Below are 16177 nucleotides of genomic sequence, written 5' to 3'. Positions count from 1 at the left end.
ACTCCCATAAGGAATTTGGATCAGGGTGGAAATTTCATGCACTGAGGTTTCTGCAGTTTTCCTTACACTCCTCTCCAGCCAGAAATATCTTGAACAGAAGCGTTGCTCTTCAAGTGAACTAGAAGAGAAGCAAGAAGGACAGGAAAGTGAGAGAGAAATGAATTGTCCAACTGTTTTATTTAAAACATATGTGTTTCTGCTTGAATACCATCATTTGCTGTTGGAAGTATTGAAGAATCAGGAATGGCCACTACCAAGCTGCTATTGCCTGCTTGCTTCATACGTACCATTTTGTGCCAGAAAGAAGCAACTTAGAAGTTCTCAGGAATTTTTCAGATCTTGGCTAGTCAGGGAACCTGACCGAGTGGTGCCATTTGTTTAAACACTTAAACACTTAAAATGACCTGGATGGCAATATGCTCATCCATTTGTCTTCAAGGAGAGGAGGAGACAGGAGGTGCGAGTTGCTCATCGAATGGTAGGGATTTTAGCTTTCTCATCCATGTCCCTCCAGCCCAGCCTCGGCCCAGCTGTCAGGAGCTCAGCAGTGGCTGAGGTGACACGGCAGTTTGCTCCCTCCGGGGTGGGTGTTGGTAATTCCAGGAGGGTGATCAAAATAAGTTCAGCCCAAAGTTAGAACAAGTTGAATGAATTGTGATGAATCAGTAATGTTGCAGAACTAACTCAGCATTTCTGCAGATGGGCTAGGGATGCCCAGGTGCCTCTATTGTTGATGTTTCTCAACATCCTGAGTTGGAAATGATGGTCCTAATTACAGGGCTATTATTAAATAACTCAATAAAATCTCTCTAGATCTGAAAGACCAGACAACACATCACGCTTCTGTGCCTCTCTGTGGTCCAGCAGATGAATGATCTATTACTGCATGCCTGTGGCAAGAAGTAGCACCATTTTCAATGCTTGTTTTTAAATAAGCAAGAATTGGAAACATTCTTGGCTACCATTGTAGTGGTTGAAAAGTCATTGCTGGTCACTGATTAAAAGGACTAGCAGTATTATGGTTTGCATCTGACTGCTGTGAACCGTCAGTCAGAGATCTGTTCTGGAGGACTGTGAGCGCCATTCATCGCCTTATCTCAGCTACTGCATGGCAGCTCTGTGAACATTTGCTCTGGACATGACAAAGGTTATCTCTGTCTGCCCGACTATTGCAATTTTCTGGTCATTCTTCTTTGGTTTTTAGCTGTGATAAAATTAGTGCATCTGTGGAAGCTTACTCTTCCTCTCTCTACCTATATAGATAGGTTTTTTTTTAATGTATATACACTTACATATGAATTTGTATTTATCATCTTTGTGTTATTAATGGAGTAGTTCCTGCTTTGAACACCTCGAATTTGTGGGTCACCATTACAAGACAAAGAGCAGAGACAGTCAGATGACGTTAGTTGCATCCTTTTCTTGATCTCCAGAGGAAGACTTCAGTTTATTTCTAGACTGCAAACAAATAATCAAGAGAAATGATCCATTTTGTCTGCTTGGGAGACCTGTATTTGGGTAGATACTGTTTCATGGCCCAGAAAGTATTCCTAGGCAAGCAAGTTGTAATGGAGGTGGTGGGTTGACCAACCCAGCCCAGCTTCTGGAGGAGCCAGCTCCGTTTGGTCTGTGCTTGAGAGTGAGCAGGGATGGTGCTCACATCCCACAGGTGTCAGGAGCAGACTTGTATTTTTTGGTTGCTTAAGCAGGCACCACCTCCTTCCCCAGTCCAGCAAAGTGGTTTGTGTCGCTGCATGGGGACTAGGCCAGGGAAGGGATCCAGCTGAAGAGTTACCTGGCAGGCAGGTGGTTATTTTCCAGCTGATAAATTTGCCTCTTCTGTTTCGTGTGTGCTGCAGTTCTGCAAGCATGGAGCTGTGAGCAGTAGGGCCACGGGGATGATGGACAGCGATGGAGGAGCCTGAACTGGCTCATTTGGCTCTGCTGCAAGTATGCAGTCTTTGTGCCTGCATGGAAAAAAGACATATCAACAGGGTCTTGCTGAAATGACCCTAGACAAATGGATGTTCCCTGGGAACGAGTTCACAAATGTCCTTCGAGGATGTCATTTCATAAGTCTTAGGTGATGGGCAGCTGGTATTTGAAGCAGCATGGGAGTTAAAAAGCAGCTACAGCGCTAGCATGATGGAAATCAAATAACAGCCAGATTTGGTTTGTGCAGGGATCAAAGCCAAGGTCCTTGAGGAAATACTGATGATTCAAGCTCATGGGCACCCACCTTTAAAAGGAAATTCCATCTACTAAAGTGGTTTTATTTTTATACAAACTTGGTTGCTTTTGTCCCTTTCTGTTTCCTATGGCCTTTGGAAAACTACGGTGACAGAGGCATTTTTGTTCATGGTTTGTGAAGAGTTGACCGTGAAAAGAATACACGTAATTTTTTAGAATATAGGCTTTGAAAGGTGTATGAAGAGGGAGCTGGTGCATGTCATGCTGTGATGGAGTTAGTGCCTGCAGTGGCTGGAGGTCCCGGGTACCTCTGTGCTGGCTCAGGGCTGGGCTGAATCCCATGTCCCAGGAGCAGGGGTGCCACAAGGGGATGCCCTCCAGCCAAACAGGCTTTTTCCCATGGTTTCTGATTCCTTCAGCTTCGTTTGGCAGCTGTGGCAAGTTCTCAAAGATCACCCCAAGATCACCCATGGGTGCTTGGGGTGATCTTTGAGAACTTGCCACAGCACGTTTCTTCAGAAAACAGGAAAAGCCCTGTGGGTGGCTAAACAGGAGCCAAAATAAAACCTGCTGCGTGCTTAGCTCTTGATCCCACTGAGTTTTGATGCTCCCTGATGGCAGAAGTGGCTTTAGAAGAGCCAGGTCCCTGCTGCCAGGGAGCCAAGCCCACCAACCCACCACCGCTTTGCTCCTCTTTGGGCCAGGTCTCTGTCCTTGCGGTGCTCTCGCAGACGTTTAGAACCTCTGGCTCTGCTCCGAGCTGCGCCTGCGACACCCGTCACCCACATTAAGCGATTCTTTTTTCCCGGTGTCACAGGTATGTCGAGAATACCAGCGTGGCAACTGCAACAGGGGAGAGAACGACTGCCGGTTCGCTCACCCCGCCGACAGCGCAATGATCGACACCAACGACAACACAGTCACTGTCTGCATGGATTACATCAAAGGGAGATGCTCACGGGAAAAGTGCAAATATTTTCACCCTCCTGCACATCTGCAAGCCAAGATCAAGGCTGCCCAGTACCAGGTTAACCAAGCTGCAGCTGCCCAGGCAGCAGCGACTGCAGCTGCCATGGTGAGTTTGGAAACGCCTCTGGAATAGAAGTATGTTGATGAGAGAAAATCATGGATGTGTTAACTGTTCTTGCTGGAGTGGGGGGTGCTCGAGGTCCCAGTCAATACATGGTGCAACAAGCTTTCTCAGCATGTGGTGCCAGATCTGCTCTGAAGTAGTTTCAGACCGTTAAGGCATTTCACTAATTTTGCCTGCTGATGTAGAGTATCTGTATGTACATATATGTGTGCATACATGTGTGCGCGTGTGTGTGTGTGCATATATGTATATATAGTTTATTGTACGTTTGTGTGTGGGTAGATGTGTATCTATCTAGTTGCACAGATAGATAACCCCATATTTCAGTTCCCGTAAGTCCATGTTTGTAGAGACTTAGTTTGAAGTCGATCTTACTGTGTGGATGCTCTTCGTAGCCCGTCTCCCCGTCCCCCACCCGAGGGCTGTTGCAGCTCTTGCAGGGCACTAGCGCAAACCTCGTAGCCGTAGCAGCCAAGCCTGGAACCACCCAGGGCCTGGTTTCCCAGCGAGGAACCGCACTCCGAGAAGGGCTGTGGTGCCGTATCGTCCGTCTGTGCTGAGCCCTGTGGGGTGTGGGAAGAGGGGCGCGGCAGCTAGGAGGAGCGGGAGCCGTAATGCCAGTGGTGCCAGGCAGTAGCCGCGGGCTCCCAAGAGATGCTCCACCACCAGCGAGCTGGTGGCCGGTTGCGGGGAGCCCCGTCTCCGCTCCCGAGCAGCCGTGTGCGCCAGCGGGAGGGGGCCGGGGCGGGGGCCGCCCGCCGCCCTGCATGCCTAGTCTTGTTACCGTTGTACACGGCATCCGGTGATTTGTTTTTATTTGTTTTTTCTCACCTCCCCAATGCACTGCTGCCCCCATGATGCACCTCTGCTTGCTGTTTATGTTAATGCGCTTGACCCCACTGGCCATTGCCATCATGTGCTCGCTGCCTGCTAATTAAGACTCAGTCGGCTGTCAAATCACTGAAGCGACCCCTCGAGGCAACCTTTGACCTGGTACTATGACCTTTCACCTTTTAGCTTGGCATGTAGCTGTATCGTAGAGTCGAGTTTGGGGTTCATGTGTAGAAATGGAATGTCCCGGTCCCTCCCGATCCCCGACAAGGGGCACGGGGGCAGCCGGGCCAGGCTCCCGAGCAGGATCCCGCTGTCCCCGCGCCCCCGCCGTCCCGCTCCCATCCCCATCCTTCCCGTCCCGTTCCCTCCCGTCCCATCCCGTCCCCTCCCGAGGGTGCCGCGCGGGCGGCCACGGCGCAGGCCCGGCCGTGGGCGCAGGGTGCGTTGGCATGGCTTTGCGGCGCTGTGCGTGGAGGCGTCCCGGGGGTGCCGGCATGCGGCGCGTGCTCTGCATGCCCGGGCAGGCGCTGGGGCCTTGGGGAGTGGGTTGGCGCCAGCGGCCCCGCCATCCGCTCTGGACGGTGACTTATTAACATCGCTTCTACGTGTTGATCCTCATGGAGCTAGCAGTGCTGCTTCCCCTGGCCCCAATAGCCTCGCTCCTGATCGAAACCCCGAAGCTTTACCGTAGCGTAATATTTACTCCAGTTCCTATAACGGCTCCGACACGTTACCTGTGCCGCTGTAATGGAAGGCTAAAGTAGTGCTCCCTCGTAAAGCTTTGACCTCGCCTTTTATTTGGTAGTTAAGTCTGCTACGCTGCTTGCTTGCTCATGGATAAACATGGTGCTGCCTGTTTTTTTTGCCTTCTACTGATTTTTCTTTTTTCCTTTCTCTCTTTCCTTCTCTCCTCCCTCCCTCTCATCCTCTTCCACATCCCCCCACCCTGGTTTGTTTTTTTTCTTTTTTTTACTGGACTTTATTTTTATACCCATCCACCATTCAGGGAATTCCTCAAGCTGTACTTCCCCCATTACCAAAGAGGCCTGCGCTTGAAAAAACCAATGGTGCCACTGCAGTCTTTAACACTGGTATTTTCCAATACCAGCAAGCTCTTGCCAACATGCAGTTACAGCAGCATACAGCCTTTCTCCCACCGGGTAAGTGCTTCTTGTTTGCCTTTTTCTGGGGAGGGAGAAAGGGGAATTTGGGAAAAAATATACACTGGGAAATAACCATTTGTTCCTGATGGAAAATGTGTAGAGGTATTTGCGTGGCGGCCTCAGCCGCTGCCAGGTGCAGGTAGCCTCTCACAGGCTGCGAAGCTGCGATACCTGGCTAGCCGCAGGCAGAGGAGGTGCTGACTGCAGGAAGGCTGGCTTCTCTCTGCCTCTTTCGGAAGCTGGGTGGGTGTTTTCCAGTCTAATATAATAACTGATGTGCTGCTCTGTCATCCTAAATCAGAATTTAAAATCTTCTCTCTCGTTCCTCTCTCCCTCGATTAACTTCTCTTCGTTACCCATCTCTAAAGCTGTTGTATTTGTTTTTCCTTGCTGTAAGACCCCTTTGCCTTCGTGTGCTTAGCAACAGTTGTTCTGAGTCACACACTGGAAGGTGTTGATTTTAATTACCGTGCAGTGATCATAAAAGGCACAGGCAGGCAATCTCACAGGTAGGCTAATCATGAACTTACACAAGAAATCAGGGCTCAGGACTCTAGCACTACAGCCTCAGGGCTGATGTTGCACTAAGCAGAACCCAGCCGCACTTGTTCTTATTCGAGAGTGATCAAATCTACACGTGTCTCAGTGTAATTGCTGAAGAATGAGTTGCCTGTACTAGTTACAGAAGCAGAAATCCCTTTGGTGAACAAGTGATGGGAATTAAATTTCGGTTCTGCAAAGAGCACTCATGAAAAATTCTATATCTAGTGTGTCGTGTGAATTTACACCTGTATTATCGCAGCTAAGTCAGTGTTTTACATATGAACCTGCATCAAAACACCACTATTATTCTAGAAAGTATGCAGAGGACATCCGGTAGATCAGTACTCAAGAAACTGGAAGGAGTCTGCAAGGACTGCCCTTGGTAAGGCAAACTAGTTAATAGGAGGGAAGAAAAGAAAATACAACTATTCAGTCTTTACCAAAAAAAAAATTGAGGGATTTTATCCTAAACGTTCTTGGCAAGTAAGTTCCCAGGAATTCGATGTAATGCATTTTACCATTCTTTCTTGATCTGGCATACAACCAACATGTATAATTTAAATGACACAAAAATCAGTTGTTTGATGTAGTACATTGTAAGAACTTATTTAGGATCCAAAAATACATTGCAGCCACTAAAATGTATTAGTAAAAGCTTGTTGGAGTCAATAGAAAGACTGACTGAGTAAGCTTTAGGCCAGGTCTCTAACCCACAGACTAAATAAAATTCATATAAAAATGCTAGTGCAATTACAGTCCTTCCTGTGGATACGAAACAAGCTCACAGGTTTGTTTTGGCAAAACATAACTGATGTAGTTAGTAAAGCATACAATTTTCCAGCTTCCATTAAATCAACGAGGGGCTGGATACTTTCTGGAAGGGCTTGAGCTCCTTCAAGTCCCTCTCATTGAACATAGAAGCTGGAGCTGTGGTTCCTGTGTGTCAGACCTCATTTGCAGTTCATTGTCAACTGGCACCTTTGACGGTGACCCTGACACCCAGCCTGCCCTCAGCTCCATCTCGCACAAATCCAAACTGAAACCCAGAGGAGTTTGCCCGGTGGTTCTTAGTGCTTCATTTGACCACTGAGTTTTAGTATATGTGAAAAAAAAAGAAACATAAAGGATTTTTTAGCATCAGCTGCTACACATTCTCTTTTTAGATTTTCCTGTAGCAGCAGTTTGAGCTTTCCAGTAATCCAGGACTTCCCCAAAGTTTGAAAATTGTATTTGCCACCTTAACCTTCTTAGATTTCCCTACTTAAAATCAGCCAACATCGGTCCTGGTTTTGTGTAGGCACCTGGAAATGTTTTCACCAAGAAATGTTGGGAGAGCACAGAGCGTGGGTGGCCCCAGCTCCACTGCCATGGAGCAGCGGTGAGATAATTCAGTAGGGTCTGAATTAAAGTGACATTTTTCAGGTTCAGACACCCAAAGTGCAATTACTCATATGGGTTCTTAGTTGCTTCAGCTGCAATTTCTGGAAATAGCGCAGGTCTGGAGGGCAGGACACCTCCAGAACCTACAGGGTCCAGGTGTGTACTGCTATGGAGGAGCTTGGCAGGACCCTCCTCTCTGCAGGGCACTTCACTCTTGATGTTTCACCTGCTCATCTTCCAGACAAACCCAGATACCTCTTCTAAACTGAAAGACTTAATTCTGGTTGCCTGTATGCAAGGGCATGTGAACGCAAATAAAGGGATTGCCCACTCCAGGGGGTGGCCGCTGCCCCTTCAGTATATGAATGAATACCTTCTCTTAGATACTCATCTCGCTGCTCCAAGATAACGCTCCCAGAGCTTTGTGCAGCTCCCCTGTTGAGGTCTCCCAGAAACCTTGGGAAAGTGTCTCCAGACTGAGAGGGGAGTCTGAGAGGTGTTGCAGGGAACAACTGGGAACACATGTGGTGATGGCTGGTCGAAATAAGTGTAGTCTGCCGGATGAGGAAGCTCTGCACGACTTAATAGATGTTCACAGCTTGCTTTGGTACTTCAGCCCTGGCTGCCCACTCTCGATGCCTCGGCAGACCCGTGGGTGGATGTTTCGCTGTGGGGCTGTGAACTTGCAGAGCACCAGTTCCTCGGCGTTTACTTCTGCACACGCTCTGTGTCCCGCAGTAACCGTGAGCTGGCTGGGGTTGTACGTGCGGCCAGAGAGCTCCTGCGTGCAACCAGATGGAATCCATGCCCTGGTGCTTGTTATCATCCTGTGCCTCGGCTCATTGTCTCCTCAGCTGTGCTGGTCCAGCTGTTCCTGGCCTGTGTGTGCAAACCAGTGGCCATACAGTCCTTGAGAAGCATAATCCTCCAGGATGCTCCCAGGAGCTGTTGTCCCGATGCTCCTGCGAGGGGCAGGATTGCAGCAGAGCAGCAGAACCATGTAACCAGCAGTGGCAAGGCTTCAGCCACCTCTGCTGTTGAGTTAACGCATTGCATATTTATTTAGTTACTGCAGCTTCAGCAACTAGAGAACTGACTGAGGCGTCGCTGGCACGCAGTCAGTGCACAGACACTTTCTGAAAGCGGGGTCTGCGTAAGCCCCTTCCTCCGTGGAGCTTCTGACTCTGTCTAAAAACTCTGCATTCCAAAATGCTATGGGGGGAAAGATCAGGCACAGCTGTTCATCTCGAGTTTGCTGTCTTTGGGGTTATTTTTAATTAGGGTTTAGTAGATTGGACAGAATAAATAGACCGAGGAGAGTAATATGAGGGAGAAAAGAGAAAAAAAATGCTTAAAATCCTAGTAAACCTACAACATCTATAAAAATAACTTTATTCCACCACAGAAATAATCTGATTGTGAAGTTACGAACAGTTAACAGAGCACATCCTTGAACTGAAATTCTGCCTCGTGCTGGAAAGCTGGGGAATATTTGAAACTGCACATTTATTATTCATGCATTCTCATTAGTCAGTCAAAGCTTCTGAAGTCAAGATGCATATTAAGGTCATAGCAAAAACGATTTTTATTACTGGTAAGAGGGTCATACAGCATTATGTCTTCATATTTGCAAGTTACTGCACCCTAGCTAGTATTTTCATTTCTGCCTTATGTTCATTTGCTTCAATTCCCTTTCAAAACTGTGTGCACTGGTTATAATGTTAACGGTGATAACTCAGACACAATTTTTGAGCTGAAAAGGTTTACAATGATATTTCAGAGTAATTGTGAAAATCTTAACGTGTTTGTAGCAGGTAGACCTAATTATGCATGGAATGATGTAATATTCCAGGTCTAATGAAGTACATACAACTTTATAAATAAGGTTCTTCTGCACAGAGACAGAACTCAAAGGTTCTTCTCTGTAACCTCATTAACGCCACAAAGATGTCATAAGAGGGGCTGAGAAAGCAGTTTCACTTACTGTTTGTACTTTATAGCCAGATTTTGCTCCATTTTTTCATCTTGCAAGTGGTTCCATTGACTTCAGCCATGACTTGTGCATGGAAACGTCTGAAAAGCTCCCCTTCATTTAACCTTTTCATGTGAATATTTTCTGTCCTTTCCATGACACAGAAATAGAAGAGTAATTAGGAAACAGGTTTATGCCCTTTTCTTTGTAGCCTTACAGATTCAGTGATGACCTTGTCCCCAGCGGTAATTACGCAGACTGACTTTTTCCCTGCTTAGTTAAATTCTTCTGAGATCGTGCAAGCTACTGCAATGCTTGGCACCAGCTAAAAGAGTTTCCTGTGCCCCTTGTGACGGTCGTGTAACGTCAAGGAAGCAGCATCGCTGTGGCTTCCACCAGAAGTCTTTTAGAATACAGTTCCATTTCCACTCCAGTCTCCAGAATCTGTTCCCAGATTTCAGAGTTTATTTCAGATTCTGCTATGTCAGGCATAATTAGCAGCGTTAATAAATGTTATTTGTTAAATAAAAAAGTAAGTCATTTATTACAAATGGATATTCTGAAATATCAGTGTATTCATATAGGAAGCAAAAAAAAGAGAAGATTCTGAGTTGAGCTGAATGGAAAGCATTTTGCTGTGTAAAGCAAAGAGAATTACCAGCTTAGTGATAACTTAAAGATGATCCCGTAATGAAACGCACCAATAGTCGTTGCTGTTGGCTCTCTAGTTGTAGGGCAGAACTCACCAGGTGCTGTCACTTTATCTTTGTGTGGCCTGTAGAGGTCAGGTTGTGAGCCCAGACACCAGCAGCTCAAAATACATCCCATAATGTAGAAGAAAGTGCTGAACAAGTATTCTTAGGTGCTGCCACGAGCTGCGTCAGAGGCTTTAGCTGTTCAGTCACTCTTCTGGCCTGCATATTAAGCAAATAGAGCAGAGGACAGTCAGGGTCGCTTCCACTTCAGCAGCAGCTCATCAGTGCCGTACAGATATGAGAGAAGTGCCACATGCCAGAGTCACCTAGGTTTGCCTACATATTTCCTAAATATTGGAGCAGTCAGACTGCGGCTGATGAAGTGATATAGATGAAGTCATCACTGTGTGAGGAAAAGAGCTCTGCGAGGAATCGTCGCTCCAGCCCATGCGAGAAGGGCCCAAGTGAAACTGCTGCTCTAGCTGGAGAGGACAGGACAGGACAGGACAGGACAGGACAGGACAGGAGAGCCTCATCACCTCCTCTTGCTGTCTGGTTTCCCTGGCCAGAGCGAGTCATGTGCAGCTGCAGGGAGAGGGGACAGCAGCACTGGTCCCTCGCTCCGGCTGCTCTTGTGTCCTGGTCTCCTAGCAAAGGGTAACTGTAGGTAGGTGCAGCTTCAAAGTATTTCTTTTAAACTGAGGAAGCCAGAGGAAGGACCGTAACAAAGCTTATGTCAAAAGGCAAAAATATTTAGGACTAAGAGTTTTAAAATAAATCTAGGGAAATGCTTCCTAGCCGTGCTAACATCCCTTGATGTTAGGCAAGCGCACACGCTATACCAGCACACAGTTTGATCAGCTCTCTCCCTTCACTGAAGACTGGTTCTAATGGATCACTGTGCTATTGTATTGATTGTGCTGACAGTTACATGCCACTGTTCCCATAATAACAATTTTTCTTCTTTGTTCAAATGAAATTTCTAATTACACGTGTGATGGGTTGTTTTAATTCTTTTCCCTTTCCAAATCCACCTTCCTGTTGCAATGCATGATGGGCAGGCTCAATATTGTGCATGACACCCGCTACAAGTGTTGGTAGGTGCCAGCTTTGTTTCTTGATTATCTTAAACCTGTGGTGCAGCTCACGGACCCTCAAAATCCACTGCTAGATCGTAACTTGTAGCTCTCGTGCCAGTCCATCTCCCTTAGCCTCCTGCACTAACACCTGTCAATTAAATGCAATTGTTTTATTTAATTGACACGGACACACAGACGTTGTTAATTTTGTATAGCAGTTGTTTGAATTGCACATTGTTCCTTGGTGGATTTTGATTGGACTATGAGTTCCAGTGTTTAGAAACTACCTTGTGTTAAATAAAGACTGTATTTTGCTATAGCCACGTAGACGTATACTGTCCTTCAACAAGATTAATTTTTATTTGCAGTAAATATTTGGGTTGAATTTTTAAAAGGCAAAAACATGTAAATATAAGGACATTTAAAAATTCTTCTGTTGATTTTTGTATTGAAATGGTTAAGCTTGTTTGTGTCGATTTTCTTGATTTGATGGTAACAAGCATTTTCCCCTTTTTTTCTCTTTCATTTCCCTCCCCTCTCTCTCCCCGGAATGTTGTCCTGCTTTGCACTGTGATTGCATGTCACGCGCTGGCAATGATGTCTCGGGCTTTTCGCTGTGATAAATACCATGCTCAATTATCCTACCACGTGTCGCTCTGGTTCCCATACTGCTACACTCTTCTGTATGTTTGCTTATATGATTTTCCTTCCGAAAGTTCCCATGGTGCACGGTGCTACGCCAGCCACTGTGTCTGCAGCAACAACATCTGCCACAAGTGTTCCCTTCGCTGCAACAGCCACAGCCAACCAGGTTTGCTAATTTACAGCTTTGTTCCTTACAGACAACTTGAGATCGGTGCTTTTAATGAGCATGGGGGTTTTGATTTTACCTCTTGTTGGCCTACACATTCTCTCTAAGAGCTGCAGCACAGCTTAATAAGCCTTTATCCATGCTCAAAAGGTGCTGCAGTTTCATTTCTGATGCTAAAAATAACTGTTAATAGAGTTCCTGACTCAGTCTTAACATTTATGGGCTGTGCTGCTTATTTCTGCTCTTAGAGATGTGAAGAGAAAGGGATAATACACGGAACCCATTATTTATTTCTATTTCTGTAAAGCCGACAGTTCCTTTTAGTGCAGAACTCCAGCGAAAGGCAGTAAAACCTTTGTGCAGAGGGATTGCAGGATCAGAATTTTAACAGTCTGAGTTGAGCAGTCTGAACATGTTCTGACTCTCCTCTTCCAAAAGCAAAACAAGAACATTTGAGCATGGGCCACTCAGAAACTTCTTTTAAGCCTTTGCTTCAGTTCAGGATTCTACAAAGTCCCGTCACTTGTTGCAGTTGACAAACTCGAGTTACGAAAATGCCCCTTAGAGGCTGGTTTTGTTTCTAAATAGCTACCCTGATCGTTGCCACCTCTGGATGTATTTCAGGAATTAAAACCTAAAGATTTAATAAATAGGTGATTAAAGGTCCGCCCAGAAAAGCCAGAAATTGTTTTTTAAGGATAAACACTGGGGCCAGGGGAGCTGCAGCCCCACACATACCTGCTGGAGCTCACCTGAGAACAGAACATGGCAGGGGTTTTAATCAGCTGGGTTGTCTGTAGTGCATCTGGCTGAAAGTGCAACTATAAAAACTTTCTCAAGATCCTCTTGTTCCTCCTAGAAAAGGATGTTTTGAGATTTACTAGGAAGTCAGAGTTGCCTACGTCATGAATCCGTCACTTTTGGTTTAAGATGCAAGTGTTACTCTCAACTCAGTTGGAATTACACGCATACCTTTAGGAAAAGGAAACTAAACGTTTGCTTCAGCGTTTTGCAGATGTGGTTCTGTATGTGGAGATAAATGTCAGATTTTAAGTAGGCTCACCTGACATACTTGGCTTCCTAAGCCTTTAGACCTGACACCTTAAACAATTCCACAATCCCATCATGAAGCTGTTGGTGTGCAGCTGTGAGTTGACATTAAGCAGCAATCCTTGTGCCCAGCTGCACGTGCCCCTGTGTTCTTGGGTGGCTCTGCCACGCTGCCCCGAGGCTGCCAAGTGCCACAGGCTCTTGTGGGGTTAATTCCAAAGTCTTTAGCTTCCAGCCTTTGCCTGTTGAGCACGCCGGGTTCTTGGTTAACCTGTCTGCTTACTGATCCTCAAAAATCTTATATTCTTGGAGTGATATAGAGGCGTGCACATCCCAAGTCTCAAAAGGGACCTGCATATCAAAAAATACTCAAGTTAATCTACCTAGCAAGCAGCATTTTCTGCTATTGAGAAATGTTTGCAGAATGACTGTGTCACTCACAGGTTTAAACTAGCATGAGAATTACTTTGCATTTTGGAAAGCGAGTCGATAGGTAGGACTGCCTCTACATACATGTCACCTACGCAAGCAACCACCTGTATGCCCCAGAGTAACTTAATAGGGTAATTTATTGCACCATTCAGTTAAATTTAGTGTCTCTCTGTCCTCTGTAAGTCCAGAGACTTGTAAGAACAAGGTGAGCCACAGAAAAACATCACTGTGTTTTAAAATCATCTCCGTCTAAATAACCACCCACTTTCCCAAATAGATTGCAGGGAAACTTTCTGTTGTAGAATCTGATCATTTCATGCGTATCCTCCCTGGAGCCTCATAACACACTTAGTAAAGTACTTGCAGCCAAACCTCAATATATACATATATAACAAATATATGTATATACTATGTGAGCAATGCTGGAATTATTTAATGCCACACAATGCGATGTGCATGCATGCCAAAAGTCTTAAGATCTGGCCCTTCATCTTCACTGACTGGTGTTGAAGGTCCTTGGTATGTTCCGACAGCACTACCCCTGATGCTTCTACGCAGTTGGGTGCAACAGCCTGTCCTGCAGCAGTAGAACAAAATGGTATGAGAAGCTTCATTACGCTTGAAGCCCATTTCTGTGCAAGCTGCCTATGTTGTAGAGTTGTGTGAAGTTGCTAAGCAAGGAGAGGGTGCAGGGGGTGGAAAAACAGACAGCAGGACCTAGAAGAGCTCAGAGGAAAACCTCCCCATTCCCTTTCTTGTGTGGATTAACAGGTCTGCCTTAGTATCCATCAGGAAAGAGTCTTTTCAGGTGCAACAGCCGTTTGTGGTGATCCAAATTGATTTTGTCGTATGCCCCAGCACGTTTCTCTGTACGTGGGCACATCTCTGCTCCCTCCGGCTGGACTCCTGGTCCTGTCCGTAGCACTCACGGTCCCTCCAGCACCTTCATGCCTATGTGCTGCTTCAGCTCATGGGCGTCCTGAGTGCTGCTCTCAGAGGGCTGCACGGCTGGGACCCAAGGCTGGAATGTGGGACAGGAGTTGGTTATTGGTGCTGCTGGTAACCTACTCTGGTTTTAATCATGTTCTTTTGAAACGGGAAACTGAGTTGGTGCGGCACTTCGGGAGAGCCACGTACTGAGTTCTGTTTACGCAGATGAATATTTTGAGAATTGTTTCACTGCTCTGGGGAGTCTGAGCTTCTCAGCTGATCCACCGTGATGCCCGCGGCGGCCGTGGGAAGAGCAGGCAGCTCTTCTCAACAGTGGATTTTCACCAGCCGTGAAAATCAACCTCAGGGCATCTTAGGTTTGGCATTCGAAAACCAAAACAATGAGAGCAGTGAACACTTCACAAAATCAGGCTGAATCAAGGCCACCGTAGCATTTAGCATTTTAAATTGATACACTGAATGCACAGGATTTTGTGTAGGCCAACAAAAAGGGCTATTTTCCATTACTGCATTGCATGACTTTTGAAGATTTTAACTTCTCTTATTTCCTAAACAACCAATAATACTTATTTATATTTGTCAAGTAGTACTTAACACCATGTTGTCCAGTTTTACGTTGCTATTGTAGCACTTCAGTTGACTTTAACTTATAGTTACAATATAAAATCCACCAACTCACAGCTGATCCTCACTTTTCCAAACTTAAGTTCTGTAGCAAAATGCTGTGTCTCCGGGTCGGCTCCTTGCACGTGTTATTCATTGTTTAATTTTTTTACCTATAGATACCCATAATATCTGCCGAACATCTGACTAGCCACAAGTATGTTACACAGATGTAGACATTTTGTCATCAAACAGTAAGTTCCCAGTGTGCTCGTGTGTTGTTGCTTGGTAGTTTTCTTACCTGTATGTGTGCAGAATTTGTCTCATTCAGAGTCAGAATGTTTTTATTGCCTTTCTAAGAGAACTAATAAGCTAAGGGGGAGGAGGCTCCGAACTCCACTGCTCTGAGCGGAGATGCTGTAGTTAGCAGTGACCGCGTTGAAGCGTGTTGGACCAGATGCTGGTATCACCTTGTACCTGGAGAAGGAATGTATTATACAGGTGGGGAGACGTCTGAATAGCAAAATCAGCAAGTCTGATATGAGAGGTTTAGGTTTTGTTCATGAAGGATGATGGCTCTAGCACTGATGTGAGGCAGGTCTAGAGGGGAGGTGGTTACGTTAAACTGTCTTTAGAAAGAACTCATTTGAAATCTCCAGGTTTGGAAAGCCAGCATCTCTGAAAACACAGGTTTGGTCATCTGCTTGGCTGCAGCGTGATGCCTCCTGAGCACAGGCTCTCACATTAGATAGAGTATTTTCCTGGTGTAGGGGACAAGGCAAGGAAAGATCCCACAGCACAGGCTCTGTTCATACCTGCCTTGTATTGGTGTGAATGGCAATATCAGACAGTCTGTGGTGGCTTTTCATGCCTTTCATGTCTGAAATACAGGTTTGAGGGTGAGCTGAGGTTTCCAATCTGTCACTAAATTGCCTGTTGTCATTGTGACTACCTGCAGCACATCACCGCCCTGAGGACAGCTTGTAATTTATAGTACCTTTTTCTCCCTTGCGCTCCCTTTCTGCTGTGGTTTTTATGGGATGGCTTGGCCATAATGGAATTATTACTTCTGCTGAGGATTAACTGATTTGCCACAGTGGGTTTATAATAATAGTTATTCCTTTCAGCTGAGCGTGAACGTGTTTGCACTGCTCAAGTGACTCGGGTAGGATGCCTCTGGGCTGCAGCCTGTGCTTGCTACCAGGCTTTTCTTGTCATCAGCAGGGACTGAGGCATCTCCCTTTTAGAGACAGACTGAACGAGGAGGAGGAATCACTCTCCAGAGGTGTAATAGGCAACAGAGACGAGGGAAATGGTCTGCACCACATGGGCAGTTCAATAAGAAACATTACCCTTGGGAGCACAGATCCCACATTTCTAA

General features: G+C 46.0%; 1 protein-coding gene across 9 annotated transcripts in view; it reads left to right on the top strand.

Annotated features, from left to right (window-relative positions):
- Nucleotides 1–16177, top strand: part of MBNL1 (muscleblind like splicing regulator 1) — a 98505-nt gene that overhangs the window by 78302 nt on the left and 4026 nt on the right. For 4 of the 9 annotated variants that reach the window (XM_069865256.1, XM_069865248.1, XM_069865257.1 and 1 more), the window contains 6 exons: nucleotides 3008–3265; nucleotides 4223–4276; nucleotides 5124–5277; nucleotides 10932–10967; nucleotides 11666–11760; nucleotides 14976–15050. In XM_069865256.1, coding sequence (XP_069721357.1) covers nucleotides 3008–3265; nucleotides 4223–4276; nucleotides 5124–5277; nucleotides 10932–10967; nucleotides 11666–11760; nucleotides 14976–15032 — 654 coding nt within the window. In that variant the 3' untranslated portion in view covers nucleotides 15033–15050. The remainder of the gene's footprint in view (nucleotides 1–3007; nucleotides 3266–4222; nucleotides 4277–5123; nucleotides 5278–10931; nucleotides 10968–11665; nucleotides 11761–14975; nucleotides 15051–16177) is intronic. The other 5 variants (XM_069865249.1, XM_069865250.1, XM_069865252.1 and 2 more) reach the window with 5 other exon arrangements.

The sequence above is a fragment of the Phaenicophaeus curvirostris genome, chromosome 10 (assembly GCF_032191515.1).
Source record: "Phaenicophaeus curvirostris isolate KB17595 chromosome 10, BPBGC_Pcur_1.0, whole genome shotgun sequence".
NCBI classification, from domain to species: domain Eukaryota; kingdom Metazoa; phylum Chordata; class Aves; order Cuculiformes; family Cuculidae; genus Phaenicophaeus; species Phaenicophaeus curvirostris.
Note: the sequence above shows the minus strand (reverse complement) of the source record. Positions and strands in the feature narration are given on the sequence as shown.